The sequence below is a fragment of the Amblyomma americanum genome, chromosome 4 (genome assembly GCF_052857255.1).
Source record: "Amblyomma americanum isolate KBUSLIRL-KWMA chromosome 4, ASM5285725v1, whole genome shotgun sequence".
Classification (NCBI taxonomy): domain Eukaryota; kingdom Metazoa; phylum Arthropoda; class Arachnida; order Ixodida; family Ixodidae; genus Amblyomma; species Amblyomma americanum.
In genome coordinates this window covers 201,416,803-201,436,251 of record NC_135500.1, presented here as the reverse complement: position 1 = coordinate 201,436,251, position 19,449 = coordinate 201,416,803, and the positions used below count along the sequence as shown (strand labels likewise).

Below are 19,449 nucleotides of genomic sequence, written 5' to 3'. Positions count from 1 at the left end.
GTTATTCACGAGGCAGGGTTTGTGGAATGTATTGGTTAGAAGTCTTCAGATGGTTACTTCGTTTTAAGAAGATCAACTATCCTCAAGACCGTCCTAGAGATCGTCCTCGAGACTACAGAAGATTTTTCGGCCGGCTTGTTCCAGTGCCAGCCGACCTCAGCCAGGACTGGGAGGATAAAGGCGCCCTAAGGTACTGCGTGGCCCGTCCGCTCTTACGCGACAGGAAATACGTTTCCTTTCAGAACGTAGGAAATCTTGGAATGCATGGTTTGAATGATCGAAAGTGGCAGCTTCATTGTTTTAGAAAGAATAAAACAGTATAACGTTGCCTCGAATTACATCGCTTATTTCACCAAGATGAATGTTGGCACTTGTTCGGATTTCCCACGTAGCCCGGCACGGCCGCTTATGCTGAGCAACAAACGCAGGCGCACCATCTGACAACGCGCTTCCTGCCACCGCGGCGCCTGGCAGCAGCCAACAGAGCGACACATCCTCCCGAGAGGAGCTCGATTTAAAGCAACTGTTCGCGTCCACTCACTGCCTGGACACTTCAGGCGAGCGCCCTACACTGACAGCTTGCCCCCTGTGCTGCTGTCCACGCCGAGACGCGAGAATCTGTTCGCTCGCTTCCACTCTCTCAGACAAACTAGAAAAGAATGGAACGTCAAGATGAAAACGGACTGGACGAAAATTCGCGGCGAGAGAAAGCGAAAACCAACTTGGACGAAAAACCAGTGCGCAAGATGGGAAAAACATAAATCGCGTAAGGAGCCGAGGAAGGTAAACGGAGAGCGTCTCGCAAATTGGACGTGATAGACTGAGCAAGCAGAAGCAGCGGGCGCGCTATACGAACGAACAGCCTCGGGGAATTCAATTCCAAGCGCCGCCGGCGACGAGGAGCGCGCCTTCCAATTTTTGTCGTCTCCGCGCGCCCCTGCGGGCCTTCCCCGTATTGCGCTCATTTCGTCGAATGAAGGGTGGACACGTGGCACGGAGGGGACGGGGAGGACTTAGATCGCCGGAAAAGGACTTCCGCACAGGCGCCCCCTTTTGCTGGGGCCCTGGACAGCGCTGGCTTCGGCGCCAGCGGTGAACAACAACGTGAACGACCGAAAAAGAATGAATATATATCGATATGAAGACCAGTGGGAATAAGGGGACATGTCGGCGTTTGTGAACTCGAAATTCGCAGAATACGTTTTTCCTTTTGTTTTCTTTTGCTTTCTTCATTCACGAGGACAGGCACATCAGCTGGCGTGCTCACGCCTCGGGCTTTTAGGATGCAGTCGGAGCTCTGTTCATACAGGACGTGAAAACAACAACCACAAAACAACTCGACGAACGTGGAAATTCGGCAGAACTTGGCTACTTGCTTTGGCAGCGCCAGGGTAAGCTGACTTTGTGAGAACTGTCTGCAACGCGAAATTTCGTTATCTCAACTTCTCCTAAAGATGTTGCACAACAAAGCAGTCCCAGGGGCATTCTAACGCTGCTATTATTTTCCCGGGTATCTTACATAGAGTGAACTTACCGCAAAACTAGCTATTGGGCTGCATTTTTTAGCGCTCTTAAGAAAAAAAAAACGAAACAAAACGAAGCCAAAACGAAACTATGCGTTACATGCCGCAGAAGAGACAACAATGTCAAGAGATAAGGTGGGCGAGTAGAGAATAGTACCAAAAAAAGTCGAGCCCCTCATGAAATGAAAGTCGCGAATAACACGCCCTGCGGGAGCGGGCGGCAAATGTCGGGCGGCGCTATCGCGACGAGGGATCTCCCGCCACCCAAGAGAAAGCGCCGCCAACTTCCACCGGGTTCTTCTTCGCTTTCCTCTACGGCATCATTTTTGGCGCAGTTCTTACTTGATCTCCTGTGCTCTTCACTTTCACCCAGCGTTGTAGATTCGCTCTTTCCTCCGGCCTTTACTTCCGTTTTGCGCCACCGAGTCAGACGTACAAAAGAGAACGTCGACTTCCTTCGAAAAAGGGCTTTGAAACAGGTGCCCTAAGGTTTAGAAATTCTAAACATAAAGCGAAATTTCTATTCAAAGCCTAGCAACAGCGGTGCTACTTTTTAACTTCGAATTCGAACACGTTCGCATCACTGCAGCGTGTTCGCCCCCTTTTCGCCAAACGCGAGCTGAGACAAGTTGAAATCCCACTTGAGTTTGAATTACAACACTACGTCTATTTCCAGCCTGTTATCTCCGCTGCGTAATACTCTGGAGGCATCGGAGAAGAAAGGAGCATTCGGATCTTTTCAGGTGACTTTTTATCGATATTACTGCCCGCCGGGAAGTGAGGTGTGTCATTAAACGGAACTGACTGACTGAAAAACTTTATTTTCAAAATATAATAAACGGAGGCGAAGTTCACGTATGCACTCTTAATAGGGGTTCCAGAGTGACGCCTTATCTTCCTCGAGGTTCGACACTTTAGTTTCGAGCCTCCTAGGCTCTTGCACTGCGGCGCCTCGACAGTTGGTACGGTCTTGCCAAGTCTGCAGACACCGCTAACTCGTGCACACGGCTGGAAGTTGTTCTCCGCGAAGAGACGCACAAAAAGGAAAGAAAAAGATAAAAAAAACTTGGACGAGGCTTAACCTTCCCTTAAGGGTACAGTGTGAAAGCATTAGAGATCCATCCCGGGCAAGTACTCCCCTTTCAGGGATTCATAGATCGCGGGGAGTCTTCGCACCAGGACTGGCGCAGCGGTTACGCGATGCGCCACTGCAACGGCAGGCCGCTGTTTCAAACACAGCCACCGGTGGGGCTTGTGAGACCCAGGCTGCGCTTCCTGAGCTATCTCTCGAGCAATGAGCTGGTGCACAGTGCCAGCTAATGGGTGGCAGGTTGTCCACCGTAGCAGCTGGGCTACCTGCTTTTTCATCACGCAGAGAAACAAACGCGGGTTTTCTCGTGAACGGTACATCTAATGTGATGACATTTAAATCTGAGCCCGAGTCTGGCGCGCGATAAATTATAATTTAAGTAGAGTAGAGACAACGGCAGTACACCTGCACGCTCCTTGGCCCCCTTGCAGTCCCGACGTGTGTCCCGATATGGAGTCCAAATCCGAGTTTGCGAACTCGGGCTGAAATAATGAGTTCTTATCACGACAAAAAATAAAATCTGCCGTGCTTGCATTAAAAAAAAAACGAATATGTGGTGTCCCGAAACGTTGCACGCTCAGTCGCGCCAATCCGGCAATGCACGCTGAATGCAACCGCAGCCGAAAAAAAAAAAAAAACGCAGAACCCTGTCAAAAATAGGATTGTCGTAACGACAGATTTTTCTGTTGTTTTGTAGTAATTTTCTGTAGTACCGTAGAGTTTTTTTTTTTAGTACTTTTCGGTAGTATAGCTGCGTAATACTTTCTACGCTAAATTCTGTTGTTACATGTTTTTGGTCAAAAACATGGCAGAAAACCTGTTCTGACGACAAATTTTTCTTTTCTGATTTTCGACTAGGCCCGTGGCGCAATGTCGTACCTTTTAAAAGGTTCGCGCATGCGGAAAAAGCTCGCCGTTAAAACAAAATGCAAACAAAAAAAGGCGCAGCCATTACCTAACACGAGAACGCCAGCGCCAGAAGCAGCAAGCGCCAGCGTGATAACGGCACAGCTTTCCGCAACGAATACGCAGGAGAGAGCGAAGAATAAGAGAAAGCGTGTTCGAAGCGAAACGCAGGGACCGGCTACTCGTATTAACCTGCCACGCATGTGCATTCAGTCGGACACACTGTAACGAAGGGGGCGCTCTACACAGCGAGAGGAAAAGGAAAGTGGCACGTAGACGCTCTGTAGAGACGCCAAACGCAGCCACCACAACAGCAGCGCCTCAACTGCCCCAGCAGGCACACTAACCAGACTCGCTGTTACGACACACAGCAACTCCTAAAAGAAGAAAGAAAATACAAATATACGACAAAGAGGCGAGCACGCAGGGTATGGTGCTCAGATGATCCAGGTCTTTCTCGCGAATCTTGTTTGCCCCCCCCCCCCCCCCCCTTTTCCCCCCCGCAACAGATGCAATATCTTACACCGGTACAGGAGAATGTAGCCCCGCCGTCGGAGAACCGCAAATGCGGAGGTGCCACTTTCTACCGTCCGTTTCCCGCGCGCGCTCTTGCTGGCGCCGTGCAGCAAGCTATCGCGACTTCGCACCGCGACGCGAAAGCGGCGGAAATGTGAAGAAACGGCGCAAGGAAAGGGAAAGAGGAGAAGGAGGAAGCAAGGAGAAAGGAGGAAGAAACGACGACGTAGGGGAGTGCACAGCGCACGGTGCGCGCGTGTTATCGCAGTCGAATCTAGCTACGAGAAGGGAAGCATCGCGTACATACACTACGCTCTCGCGTGCAGCGGACACGCGCCCCCGAGCGCGCGCCCCCCGCAGTTGCGCGTACGCGCACGATACGGCGGTCTGCGAAGCGAACGCGCACGCCGGAAAGGACAGTGACAAATGAGCACAGCCAGCGAATTGATTCGGAGGGAAAGAGGAGAGGGTGAGGGGCGTGGCCGACTAAAGTATGTAGGGGGGGGGGGGGGGGGGGCAGAGTGCCCTTCCACCGCGCTCTCACGAAACCGCCACTTATATTGAACGCCACATCATCACTTGGGAGTCCGGCACACAGCGCGCGGAAAAGCTTTTCCGTGCGCAAAGGTTTTTTTTTTTTTTTTCCCTGTTTTCTCGCGTCCCGGTGCTGTTCAGAACGCGCAGAGAACGCCACAGGCATGCGAACGGGTGGTGCGTCCCGCTGGTGTGTAGCTAATAATTACTGCAAGAGCGCGAATTAGTGGTTGCGAAGCAGCGACGACTGGAGATGCGCCAATGTGAAAGGAAAGGAAATCTGCTAAACTAGACGTTGCAACCAAACGTCTTACAAGAAAGGTTCAGATGAGTCCGTTTCCTTGTACGTCAGACGCATATATCGCATAAACAACCGCAGTTTCGGACGGCTGGAAATTTCGTAAAACGTAGGGCTTTCGAGCGCGTTCCGCTGTTATTGGTTAACTTTTGTCAACGCACGGCCGCGCTCATACAGTCTTCAACTGCTGCTGAAAACTACTCCGTCGAGCACGGGTAAACCAGTTGAAAGTCGAAGACAGCGACACGACGCCGCGCTCGAATACGGCAGCTCTGAAGCGTAGCATTGCTTCCGCCCCGAAGCAGAGCTCAGTTCAGACGTGACATCACCGCGGAGCTGTGTCAAAGTATGCAGACATATATTGCGTTTCAGTCGGCGATCCCTCAAGAAGTTCCCGTGATTGATGATACTGATCGCCAGAGCTTGAGTTGAGGCTAAGAATTCCTTCATGCTAACTTTTCAGGGCCTCGAAGACACGAGCGAAGAAACCGTTGAAAGATTGGCAGTGGTTTAACTCTTCTAAACCAAGTTAGAGCGAAAACTTCATTGCACCTGGCTACTACGCTTGGTTAGACGCTTGAAACGCCTCGCAAGCGTTTAAGGCACAATGTCAGCCGCGCTCTCATCCGTGGCGAAACAGCATGCCAGAGCGGCGTCACGTGCCCACATCTGGCAAAGCGGCGGTCGGCGCAGCGGCGGCAGCTTCCGCGACTCACGTGGTCTGACGTCACAGCCACACCTCCGGCGCTCCTTCTCCTGAAGGTCAAAGTGCAACCCCCGATGACCTTGGCCAAACATGGCGTAGTGGAGCTCTCGCTCCAGAAACAAGTCTTGGAAAGGGGCAAGCGCGTTCGTTGCCTGGTGCTCACTCACCTCGCCCCATGCGTAGTCGGGCGGCTCGATGGCCGGGTACTTGGAAGGCTGGTCGAAGGCCACGTTCTCCATGAACCACTTGAAGGACTTGCAGTTGAGCCGCTTGCGGAGCTCCTTCTGGGCGGTCAGGTCTCCGGGCTCCAGGTTGCGGTAGTGGGGCCGGCGCATATACAGGTACTCCTTGTACTCGTCCATCCACACCTGCGCAAACAGAGCGCCGCCGATTCGAAAAGCCCCACCTGTGAAACACGTCCCCTTGCCTGGCTCAAAGCCGCGGTAGCTTCCTACATCCGGTTCACAGCTTATATGCGCATTTAATCATCGTCGTCGCTGACGTCAGCCGGCTCGCCAATCAGCATCGCCCTGAACTAGCCGCATCCGCCCAGCCCCTTTTTTATTGGTACTCCCAAAAGATTCACAAAATGAAAAGAAATGAAAGAGAAAGCGAGAGAGAGAGAGAGAGCGTGGATCAGCAGAGCTTTGCCGGGCTTGATGACAGTTCAAGATCAACAATATAAGTTAAGCGCTAAAATATAAAGGTTTTAGAGAAAAAAACTAACCCCAGAAAACTTCCTTATATGCGACTGGCAACGGAATCTCATCACACTGTCCAGCGCGGAGTGGACACCCCTTCTTATGCAAAGAGCTGCTACGTACTACGCGTCTGCTGTCTCGGTGATTTTAGCATTCCGAAACCGCGGAGGTCAATATAACGGAGGTCAGGCAAGGTGTTTGGTTTTCCCCTGGCCAGGTGGCTCTGCTTACCTGGGGTGAAATGCTCGGGAAATGGGCGTATAACCCCACATTGAGCAAAGCGAGAAACCTTTTGACATGGCGCGCTATTGCCAAGACAGCCCTCACACAATGAAAAAGAAAAAAAAACATCATAATCGTCATCATCATCATCGGTTCAGAGTACCTGTCCTGGGGCATATCACACCACATAAATACATTCGAAAAATATCTAGCTTATTGAGACCGGTTCCTTTCGTTTTTATTTGAGCCAGACTAGCGATATCGGTTTTGGCGCCATCTTAAACGAAGCCCGGCTCTATATGCGCGTGTAGCGGAAGAAATATGAACTAAAGACGGGGGATGTGAGCTGAAAGATGTGTCCGCGCTAAACTATACCACAAAAGCCCCGACGGCTCCGAAGGAGCCCACGTGCAGAAACCTTGGACGGACCATCTTAAACACTGACTCTCGTTCCGATACGGTCAAGTACCTTTAACATACCGTGTACCGTGTTACCGTTACCGGAGTACCGGTTCTTCTAAACCAGCGCAACGGCCTTCCTTGTTTGGCTTCGAGCCATTGCGCTGGTTTACGAGAACCATCTCTGACCAACTCGCCCGCCAGTTCATGCGGAGTACCGGGAGCCCGCCCCGCCACCGATGAGCACGCGCTGATTGATCCCGATGGTGCAGGCGCATGCGCAGCTGCCTACAGCTGGCGGGTACCTGGCGCCATCTGGCGCCGTCAAGGCGATTTGCGCATGCTCACCCCACTCTCCTCCCGCCCCTGGTACTCCGGTAACGGTACCGGTAACCGGGTACGCGGTATGCTAAAGGTGTCTATTATTAAAATACGCGTCCGATGTTCGAAAAATTTGGCTGTGAAATCAAGCACTTTAACTGCTCTGATCGTCTGAATCCGCACAGCGGCGGAATCCTGTCTCGTCAGGAGGAATATGGAAAGAAAAAGAAACACTGCTTTTCACCCAACAGCACCAACCATCGACGTTTCGGTTTCCGTACCAAAGCCTTGCTAACAACAAAAAGTGCGCTAGAAAAAGCTACCAAGAAGTTTTACACGCCCGTACTCTTATCACGCATTGTTAATTAATCTGCTGTTTAGAAGCACTGCCTAGTAGAGAGAAGCTTAAACCTTGCTCCGTCGCGCATACAAGCAGAAATGGTCATTAGCGCGATTCGCCGTTATTTGAGCATGAGCAGCAGAAAATAAAGCCTAATGGGGGAATAAAAAGGAAAAGGTAGTTTTTCTCCTAACACGGGCGCAAAAGAAAAAAAAAAGCAAAACTGTAACCATTACCTGATCTAGTTTATTCATTCGCTAAATCGGAGCTAAAATCGTGACCACCCCTTAACATTCCTTTTTTTCTTTCCTTTTCCGTTCCCTGCACATTGAGGCTGTAATCACTTAATGGCCACCGGTCATTTCCCATTAGTCTCCCCTTTTTGGCGCGCCATTCACGGACGGGGTCATTCCGTTATTATGTTCCTCTTTTTGCGAACGCTGCGTTTGCACCCAGACGTTTCTGAGACACAGAGAGCGATCATCGAGGAGGCTTAGCGGATCCCGCAGCTCCCTTTCTTCCTTCCTTCATCCCCAAGCTCCCTAAGTTAATTGCGAGAGGGAAAAGGCGCCGGCACGGCGGCGCACGGGAGCGTGCGAGGAACTGCTCCAGGGGTTTTCCCTCGGCCAACACACGCTTTTACGAGCGTCCCATATAGGAGGTCGAAAACGGCGCCAGGGCTGTCCCGTTTCCAGCTGGGCACGGGGGAAAACAAGAACACAGCAGCCCCTTCTGCACAGTTCTGATAAAAGCACCCGGGTCAGTGCGAGTGGCCGGCCAATGAAAAGGGTGCAGTGACAAACCAAGAAACGAGAAATAATAGAAAGAAAGTAAAGGAAAAAAAAAGGACGAACGGCAAGGGAGAAGCGTGTCTGCTTTCATGGGACGACGGGACTACCTCGCCAGCATACGACCAGAACAGTCCATTTTATGTAGCGCTGCTTCAGTAATTGTTAAAGAGATAGTAACGCGGCGGTATACAAAATGCTTCCACCATTATTTAAGACTGGACGGAGTATAACCTCTATCCTCTTTCATTCTTTTCGTTTTCATTTAAATTTATGTTTGCTGTCGTCGAGCATGTGCGACTCGCGCAGAATGAATGTGCCGGAAGTGCATCCGTCCTCCAGGGAGCCGGCTCCGGGGTTTCAGGGGTTAGGCGCCTCTGTACGGTGCTCTCGGTGGTCGTAAATCAGGAAGCCGCGCCCGCGCGCTAGGGCTTATAGTGCAGCCGTTTCTTAGGGCATACATGCGCACTTGATCTCACCCGCGTCCCGAAATGCGGGCCATTCGGGAGGGCGCAGGCGCTCGTAAATCAGAAACAGGCAGTGCCCAATGCCCCCCGCCCTTCCACCGCTGAGCGCACGACTGGAGATCGTGCATGATGCGAAAAACGGCGTCTCTCCCTACACAGCATAAGTGCGTGGTCCCGCTTAAGGGATGGGAGTCCCGCAGTCTTCCCCAAAAGTTGCCCGCACCAAACGCGCCTTGAGGGTCGGGTCTGTGCACCGATAAATACAGCGATAAGGTATAGGCTACCCCGATGCAGACTGCGGTTATGTGTATATTTAATTTCGGTTCCCCACTGACTCGCAATGGCCCACCCGAATACGGCGATTTCCGGTACACTGCCCGCGCCCGGTAGATAGAATTGCGTTTCGCATTTTGCGCTATATTGAAAAGAAAAGGCTTTCTAGTGGATACTTAGAGATACATACTTGGCAGCGCAAAAAAACGAGGACAAAAGCGAACGAGGAGACACGACACAAGCGCATGAATCCACACCAACTAGCCCAACTTTCTGTTCTTATTACTTATAGATAGCCCGCAAAGTCAGGAATTTCAACTTTTACGCATGTAAATTCTGGCTGTATACCAGAATTTGCGGTAGGTATCTCTGTTTATCATTTGCACCGCCAAGTAATCATTTATAGACCTGGCATCTGGACCAGTAAATGCAGTATAAGGCTCGAACTGCTAAAAAGGTCTTCCTGGCGCTTATGAGTCCTGGTTTGTATGGCGCATAATAATGAACTCACATGCAGGAGAAACACCGAGAAGTGAGGAACACCGTCACACAGCGAGTAAAAAAAAAAAAGCTGAAACTGTTATCCCTAAAACCTGCGGGCTGAGAATGACGTTTGTCCAATCAGCAGCTCGCGAAGCGTGATAAATTGAAGTGATGCACATATAACATCTACCACCACGGCCCGTCCTCCGATTTCACGAGCGTCCTCGATTCCACACACAGTTTGTGCGTGCGCGCGCGTGACGTTTGAGTGAATGTGTCCACAAAACACGCCACAGCGACAAGGAACTGACAAAAGATTCGCCGCTGGGAGCAAAATTCAGGAAAACAGGGGGGGGGGGGGGGGGGGGGGGCGTCCGCGATTAATTGCCGTCGCTCACAGCACCGCCATCTTCTGCCGGCCAAGGCGGAGCAGCGGAGCGAAGCGAGCCGCACGTCTCTCCCAAGCGTGACGCCGAGTTGGGCCCGAGCCTCGGTGGGAGAAGAAGCTCCGGGGCTCTCGTTACGAATAGGGGGGAAGCTCGCACGCTCCACTGGCCCTGCACCGGAGGAACCGGACTCGACCGAAGAGCCGCACCAGCGACACCAGCAGCACCAGCGGCAGCAACCACGTTCGTTCGCAGCGTGATCAGCGCGCACGAACGAAGGAGCGTAAATATGCGCAGCACGAGTGGTGCTGCGTGACGCCTTGCAAGCAGAAGCTCATACGTCTCCCGGTAAGGATGGTAGGACACTAACTTTTTGTTCGACTGCTGCTGCACTTTGCGTGTAGTGCGAGAGAAACGCTTTAGCGTGTGCTTGAGGAACGCGACAGGCAGGGCCCGCAGACGCAAACAAACAAACAAACAAACAAACAAACAAACAAACAAACAAAGGGCGGTCGCATGTGTCAGTGTTTTCGTGCAACGCTACGAATCATGCCCCTTAAGTGAGAACAAAGAGGGTTTGAGGACATGCAGGGGCCAGTATTTTGTGGTGTTTAAAACTACCTTCTAACGTGACGACGCGGAGAGAGAGAGAGAACGAAAAAAATACGTCTCCGCTTAAGCTGTTGCATTTCTGTGGTTGCACATTGTGCGCTTGTTACCAGATAGCGCGTGAAACGAAGCTCGCGCTGCCAGGCACGCTTCACTGCAACGAACGGCGCGACTATAGCCGCAGCACGTCACACGCTTGGCGGAAGCGCCCAGCTCACGACCCAGAGGGAATGCACCCGAGATCCGAAGGATGCGCGGTGGAGTGTTTCAGGTTCATTTCAATATCTCAGTTGCTTTACCGCCCTCCTCAAAGCACGGTCGTCTCCGTATTTGCGCCCATCGAGATGGGCGCAGATTACGAACGGGAGGCTAGCTGAGAGTGCCTTTCAGGCTGGGCTACAACTTATTTCTTTAATAACGACGAAACTATCTCGCTCTCGGAGACACGGCAAGACGCAGACTGACGCAGTTAACATTTAAAGAAATACAGTGCCCCAATAAATAAACGAAAAAGCGCTACTAACATAGATTTTTGCTCCGATGTAACGACACTGATGCTGTGACATCGATGCTGCAACATTGAGACGACATTGATGCTGCGATATTTTGATGTCATTAATTATTCCTGATTATTCCAAAACTCTTTAAGTGGACTTAGAGTGCGACGCCTTCTCCCCGCTGAACTTAGGACACGCTAAGCCCTTGTGGTCTCAGAAGCTTCTCAGGGTTTTTTTTTTGTTTTCCCTAGGAGCAATTGATCCTCTTCGTGTAACCCGGGTTACTACCCGGGTTTGAATAAACATGACCTCTGGTCTGCCGCCCAGACATCCAGCCAAGGAGAGAGAGCTTCCTGGGTTGGCGCACCCACCTCGGCGACGCGGCGGTAATTCTGCCGACGAAGTCCCCGATGCCCGGGTTGGGAAAAGGCGCGAACTTGCGGTAAATGTGTCCGACGCGCGAGCACGGCGCGTCCACCATGGAGCCGCCGCACTGCCAGATCTTGAAGGAGAGCTCGTTACTGCTCGCCGCCCCAGACGTCCAGGCCTTCGTCGTAGCCACCCAGCTCCCAGAAGTAGCGCCGGCTGATGGCGAACAGGCCGCCCGCCATCACGGGACTCCTGCGAAAGGAAGAAAGAGAAGAAGGCTGCATTTGAGATGAGCTCGAGGGCAGGCGGCTGGAACAGGGCTCCTCCTCCCGTAGAGGCGCGGTCATGAAGACAAGGCTTAGGGTACTGATGCGAAATTACAAAGCAACAATGAGAATGCCCGTTTTTCACTTTCCATAATAATAATAATAATAATTGGTTTTGGGGGAAAGGAAATGGCGCAGTATCTGTCTCATATATCGTTGGACACCTGAACCGCGCCGTAAGGGAAGGGATACAGGGGGGAGTGAAAGAAGAAAGGAAGAAAGATGTGCCGTAGTGGAGGGCTCTGGATTAATTTCGAACAACTGGGGATCTTTAACGTGCACTGACATCCCACAGCACACGGGCGCCTTAGCGTTTTTCCTCTATAAAAACGCAGCCGCCTTTCACTTTCCATTGTTGACACTTTTCGAGCGGTGGGGGAGAACACACTCGCATCGGGAGTGTCTATGGGGCTATGGGAGAAATACCGAGGTATTTCGCGTTGAATTTGCGCGCGCATGATGTAGCGATGCGAAATGTCAGCGCTCGCGGCTGTATTTGCGATGAAACGAAACACTCCTTCAAGTCCAACATTCTCGGACAAAAATTTTGAAAATTGAAAAATTGTAAGATACTCTTATGGAAATATAAAAGCCAATGGTCCCTTCTACTGATATGTAGCAAAACCTTTCTTTTAGAGTGTTTCCATCCATCGCATCGAACAGTTAAGACTGCCATAGAAAACCAATGGGGAACGCTTTTGGCGATAGCAAAATCGTTAATAGAAAAAATATAAAAGAATGCCGTCGGGTGATCTGCGGATATATTGATTGATTGTTATAGTGAAAGCTTACATTGTATGAAAACATTGCCTTCATAAACGGTTTCCCGCTCAAAAATGTTATTGTCCAGAATTGTTGGGTATGTATATGCTGCCCAAACATTTGTCGATTTGTCCGGTATACGGCTTATGTTTAACCGCACAAATCGGCGTGTTGCCGTGAAAAGAACGATTCAGCGAGAGCTACGGAAAGCGCGACACGCAGCTAATGGAGCTGCAGGAAGGGAGCTACGTCCTGCAGTGGATTAAGCCTGTTTAACTTCATAAGATCACGTATAGAGCAATTCAAGGCTTGTCTTTCTACATTACTCAAATGCATTCCCATCCAGTCCATAGCGAACTGTTTCGCGGATTGCTCGAGCCATAAGAATATGGCACTGCGGTAGCGTTACCTATCGTGGTATGCCGAATATTTCTCGTTTAGTAAAAGCACTCTCCGCCTTGCATCGGCTTCCCTTACCGAGATGCCGCACGTATCGATTGATACACCGCGGCACGCCGCACTTGATTTCTATACAGCTATACCATAGCCACAGAACAACGTTGTATGGAGTTTGGCTCGCTCACCAGGAGAATCACTTGGAACGACGTCGCGCAGCTCGCTGATAAAAGAGTTTCAGTGGAGCAAACACGTACTATATTCCACAAGTATACATCGTGCAAGTCGGGCGCATATGCAGTGGCCATGTGAGAGCATATCCCTGCCACAGCGCATGCGCGGACTCTCCATTAAACGCAGCGATAGACAGGCAGCAGGCACTCACTTGAACGGCTCGGTGGGGTTTGCCAGGTCCTCAGGCAGCAGCGGCAGCCGCTTGTAGTAGAGCTCCCAGTCGAAGGAGCCCCGGGCGCCCTCGTCCTGTGCGCGGTAGGCGAACGTCTCGTAGTCGATGACGTCGATGAAGGGGCACACGACGGTGCGGTAGTCCTTGGCGATGGGGTCCAGCAGCGGCGGCAGCCAGTTGGTGTTGGCCTCGGTGTGCGAGTCCAGGAAGATGAGCACGTCGCCCGTCGCCTGCCGCGCGCCCCAGCAGCCGCGCCCGGATCAGGCCCTCGCGCCGCGTGGCCCGCACCACGCGCACCTTGCTCCAATGCTGCGCGATGTAGTCCTCGAGAGGTTTCTTCAGCTGCTCTGCACGGCGCACACAAGGGACAAGGACGTCAGGGCGGGAGAAGGCGCCTCGCAAGGGACGGCTGCTGACTGACGCGAGGGGCACCTTAGGCTGAAAGCTCTAAAGGGGTCTGCATGCGGCTCTCGATAAAATCGTCAGTCGGAAAAATACGTCATACCACGGATTTACACTAATTATGCAAAAAAAACGCAGTCATTATGTTCCTTATTACTTCAATACGATGCAAACCACTCCAAGCATTAATGGATTAAAACAACTTAACAAGTTTCTTCGATGGTGGTTGAATAGTAATATTGAGTGACAAATTTTTAATCTATTTTTTCCATGTTCTCAGCACTGCCATTTCGTGCATGAAAGTGACAACGGTGGAATGCTTTCTTGTACTCCACGTTTTTTGTACATGTGTTCGCCTCGTATCGCGGAAGCAATTTCTGAATCTGTCTGGTTCCAGCTCTTTTGTGTTTTTGTGTTTCTATTTCATTGCATCGCGGAAGCAATTTCTGAGTCTGTCTTGTTCGAGCTATTTTTTTGTTTTTCTATTCTATTCACTGCTGAGTCATGTACTTCACACCATGACTGCCCTGCCACGCACACAAGCGATAACGCTTACGCGGGCTGGAGAGCACGTACTTGCGAATTCAAGTGAATAAAATATATTATTATTATTATTATTATTATTATTATTATTATTATTATTATTATTATTATTATTATTATTAAATCGTATACCGAGTCGTAGTTTTTGAACTTCTCTCTTTTGCCCTAAAAGGTCAACTGTTGGCCAGTCACTACGGTATGAAACCTCAGTCGCAACACCGCGCGACAGGAACTAACGACGCCACAAATTGTTTTAGACAACACTTGCCTATTTAAAACCCCTCCAACCTCCTCTTCTCCCACGCCTTCAACCTAAAATGATTAATCACAAAGTTGTAGTTAAGTCAAGACTTGGTTTCCACTGCGGTGAGAGCTCCGAGTACGCCGCAGCACACAACCGTGTGCTCACGCGAAGACAGCTGCAGATCGCGTGGACTCAGACCTCAGCACGGAGGTGCCAGCAGCACGCCAGTAAAATCTCCGCCACGGCATAAACTCACGTCAGCACTAATCGCTGTCGTGCTGTGCATAAAGCAGGCCCGCTGCTTCACACTGGTGTCTAATTTCGATGCTGTAAACACATTTAGTTAACTCCCTTTCGGTGTCACAATGGAGATAACGCGAGGCAGTGCGGTTAAGCGCAAGAAATATGGCATTGGCTCTTTCACGTGTGTCAGAAACCGAAACTATGGTATGAAAGATGACGTCGGGTGCCCAAAAATAACAGCAGATCACAGACTAAGCCACAGACTAAACCAGGAGACGGGGGATCGATCCCCAGTGCCTACCGGTACCTACAGGCTATGCATTGTGTACAAGCTTTTCTCTGGCCCGGTACTCGGCTTCACTGGTGTGAAATGTTTGGGAAATGGGTACTGGACCCTACCCTCAGTGGTGCAAAACACCTTGTCTCATGGCACTCTTTGGCTATAGATGCCCTTACGTCACGAAGATTCCTCCTCCTCCTCCTCCTCCTCCTCCTCCTCCTCCTCCTCCTCCTCCTCCTCCTCCTCCTCCTCATCATCATCATCATCATCATCATCACGCACAACTCGACAATACTCTCAAAGTGAAATGAGTGTGGTAACGAAAACAAAGTAAAAAAACTGCCTGCACTCCACATTACAATTACTGGCCGAAACAAAAAAATCTACTAGCCCCAATCGACCTCAGGTGGCAGATGGAAAAAGCACCGCCGGAGCACTTATTCTAGATGGCAGGCCAACGCATAGCACAATATCGCTGAGCGTTACAGACATTAGCTGAGGCTTATAAACAGACACAGTTGTTATTAAGTTGCAAAAGAGCTCAATTTAACTTTCACCGAATGAGTTCCTCGCATCGGCGCACAATTTTATTTGCTAAATTAAATCAGTTTTTTTTTTCAGGGGACTCCCACGAACAAGCTCACAGTGCAGAACTGGTAAAGAAAGCTAGAAGCTGGAAAAAAAAAAGTCATATTGAACTTAAAAGCTCCCTAAAGATGCCAGCTGCTGCATCTAATAGTCGTGGTGACCAACCTCCAAGTTTAACCTAACGTGATTTGTTATAGCTTCGCGCACAGCCGCCAAGCCATGCCTCGTTAACTCGGGGTTGTCGTACGCTGTAAAAAATCACTACGATGTTATGTTAAGGGCAGTCGAGTGGAAAGGCACACCTCGTTAACAATTTTAGAACGCCGCAAAATCGCTCTAGCGAGCCGAGCGGGAAGTTTACAATGCGCCGTCTTGTGCTGGATGAACTGAAAGGTCAACTTGAGGCGCGAAAAATACATACGCGAGACAGAACAACTCTAGCAAAGAGCTTACTTTTGCCAAAGCTCCGTTCGCGTTTATCACCACCCAGCACAGCGGCCAAATTTAGCGCCGAGGCGGCAATCCATTTTCTCAGACAGCTTCAGAGGCCCGCCTTTCTTCGTCAGATAAAGGTAATTAGGCTCGGGTCTGAGCGCGAGCAGCACAAGAGCAAAGGATGATTGATTCATCCCACATGTGCGCCAGGGTGCGCGGAAGTCTTGCGAGGTTTAACAACTTGGTTAAACGAAAAGACAGACACAGCCAAAAGGCAAGGGCCAAGAAACAGCCTCTTTATTCTCGCGGTTTCATGCAAGACCTTGGGTTTTAAGGTGGCTAAGCAAGCTGTTATAAACTTTCATTAGCGCACTTTGAGAAAACGCCGCTGCCCCTCTCCTTCTAAAAAAAAAAAAAATAAGCCGAAACAGGAACACCAACGGCATTAAGGCGACACATCCGGCAGAAGGAGGGTGAGAAAACACAAGAGGTTCGCATCAAAGGCGCTGCTCACAAAGAGCACTTAAGAGCGCAAAGTACGCTAGTGGATCATCAACTAGCAACCCCACGTAGGGGGGCGCTACAAGCCTATCATTCATAGGAGAAGTGCGGCATTTGTTTGGACTTTGTATGCCACATAGATTAGGCATACAAATGTTATCACCTGCTTACGCGGCCGCTACTCTTTGTCTGGTCTACGTTTGCTCTCGTAATCAACGAATATGCAAATAAACGGTTATTAGAGATTAGCAGTACCAACGAGCAGCGCACGTATCACGATTTCTGGCCCGTGATAAGCACAGATTGATGGTCGCGCTTTAACCTCGTACCTTCGCCCATGCCTTTCTTACAGCGTATCATAATGAGATTTTTACAAAGAAAGTCCCTCAGGCGTAAGCAATTTGCTGGTTTAACTTATGGGGGTTTAACGCCCCAAAGCGACTCAAGCTATGAGAGACGCCGTAGTTAAGGGCTCCGGAAATTTCGACTACCTGGGGTTATTTGACGTCCACTGACATCGAGCAGCACACGGGGCCTCTATAATTTCGCCTCCATCGAAATTCGACCGCCGCGGCCGGAATCGAACCCGCGTCTTTCATGTCAGCAGCCGAGCGGCACAAACCACTGAGCCACCGCGGTGTCGGCATGCAGCAAGTGGTGTCTTGTAGCCTAGAACAGTGTTCACTTCGAGGTATGTAATGATTCTGAATTCGTGAAAAAAAGAAAAGCTGCAACTATTTAAGAATAAAATAAATGAGTGCAGCTGCCACTATTGCGATGTACATCTCGCGCAAACAAATAAAAAAACTAACAGATACTTTATCTGAATAACGTTTCTCTAAACTAGTTAGCTCGCGCCTGCTTGACAGGCCCACATAAACTTACCCAAGGGCGCAAAGCAAGCAAAAAAAACGCAGTAACTATTCAAGTCGGTAGTGTTTCACCTGGTTTCGTGTTGCCCATATGTTCAAGTTAGTCTTCCAGAAGAGCGTCCGTAAAGATTTGAACTTATTGGCTTCTGTAAGGACTTACGGCTTCCATAACACCACAGTGATAAGCACGCGTTCCTCTAGCGTTCCCTCTTCACCCTACAGCGCATGAATAAATAAACAAGTCACTGGTGCAGCGAGAAAATGGACCTGGAAGTTTAATGCCAACCATCCGCCGGCTCTCAAGCGAATAAAGCGACGCAAGGTCGGTGCGTGTGGCAAGCTAAAACACACACCTTACATCGCGACAAACACCGTCTATGCTAGTTGTGTTTTCTTTACCGAGCATCCTGAACATTTTTTCCCCGTCTGCGCATCTAAAATGCAGCAGAAAGAACAGAGCGCCGAGATAGAAAATGAGTCTGGCTGTCTGAACGCAGACACAACATTTTCCTCCATCCAAGGTGGACAGCTCAGCAAGGTTGAAGGCCTGGGTAGTTAGTTATTCATACTCAACGAAAAAAGAAAACAGTATAAGAAATATAAAAGACCACTGTGGTGTTTTGTGCCTTCTTTCTGCTGCCGTTGGCTCTTCCTGTGTTCTTGCTTCGTAAGAAAGTTCGGACAGGCGAACATGCGGCAACACGCTTTACAGGCGGAGTAACATCGCCAACTACTTGCGCAGATACAAAATCCTTGCTCTATAGAAAAAAAACAGGTAGAAATGAAAACTGCGCGTGACAAACCGAAGAACGCGATCCTAAAACAGCCCGACGTTTATCTTGGTGCTTCTCAAGGAAGCCGACCTTTAACCGCGCTGAGTTATCTTGTTTAGAACCGTTGTGAAATCCGGCTTCACGCAGTGCAACGAAACGTAAACAAGTCAGCGCGCATCTGCGTCAAAAGTAAACGGAAATCAAGAACGCATTGCACGCCGTCGAAGAACTTTATAAATATCGCTTTGACAGGCCGTGAAATAATGCAGAGAAGTTCACAGTTTCCAAGAAGTGAATTCGCTTGCATGAAACGTCAGCCTGCAGCCACCCGGTAATCGGAACATTTATTCAGGTCATAGGTAAGAAAGAGCGCCCTCTATGTTCCCAGTGCACAAAGAACGTGAGACAGTGTCCCATAAATACAGTTAGCCATGGCTAACTCGTCCCAGCTAAAAGAAAAACAGAAACGGGCTTCACGCAGGACTTCTCGGATCAAACTCTCAAAGCTGGGCTGCCACACTTTAACAATTCCGTTTAGATTCCATTCAATATTTATATATTTGCTGTATTTGTGCCAGACTAAAGAGACGCCACGTCTCGCACTCCCCTATTCTGCAATCTTAAAGAAAAGAAAAAGGAATCAAAAAGAAATGCGATCGTTACATTACAGCAGCCCTATTATTCCCACAATCGTTGAGCGCAATCGCACTATCGTTACAATCCTCCGGCTTATTTATCTGCAACATCACTCTTCAGCGACCGAGGAAATATTTGCAATTAAGTTTTGGCTACTGCGCAGGCGTTCCTCGACACATCCTCAAGCCCGTTACTACTGACTGGGTAAGACGGGAGAAGCACGGATCACTGCATGAATAAAAAGAAACCTCCGTAACAGAGAACTAAAGGACCGCACGCAGTCAAGGCCACGAAAAAGACGTTTCTTTGGAGGCGAATTATGACCTAAGTTTGAACAAGAAAGACCCCCCCCCCCCCCCCCCCCCCCCCTTAAGAAAACGAGGTTTTGGAAGTGAAAACGCCTCTTCGTGACTTTTGCTGATGTTGACAGGTCGCGTGAGGTCGCAAAGTGCCGATTTCGTATTTTTATGCCTCAAAAAAAAAAAAGACACGCACACGTAGGGGAAAAAAAATAACGACGAAAACTAAGGGTGCAGGGGCAGCGTTCGGCCCCTGTTTGTAAGTGAACTGCGCCAATGAGCAGGCTCAAGTGACACCCGATTCTCCCGAGGCAG

The 19,449-nt window shown here is 50.0% G+C and overlaps 1 protein-coding gene across 1 annotated transcript in view; it reads right to left on the bottom strand.

Moving 5' to 3' along the window:
• LOC144129076 (putative polypeptide N-acetylgalactosaminyltransferase 10) overlaps positions 1–19,449 on the bottom strand; it is a 203,154-nt gene that overhangs the window by 6,529 nt on the left and 177,176 nt on the right. The window contains 6 exon segments of the mRNA XM_077662966.1: positions 5,741–5,941; positions 11,431–11,453; positions 11,456–11,579; positions 11,581–11,680; positions 13,298–13,560; positions 13,562–13,665. Of these exon segments, the coding sequence (XP_077519092.1) occupies positions 5,741–5,941; positions 11,431–11,453; positions 11,456–11,579; positions 11,581–11,680; positions 13,298–13,560; positions 13,562–13,665 (815 nt within the window).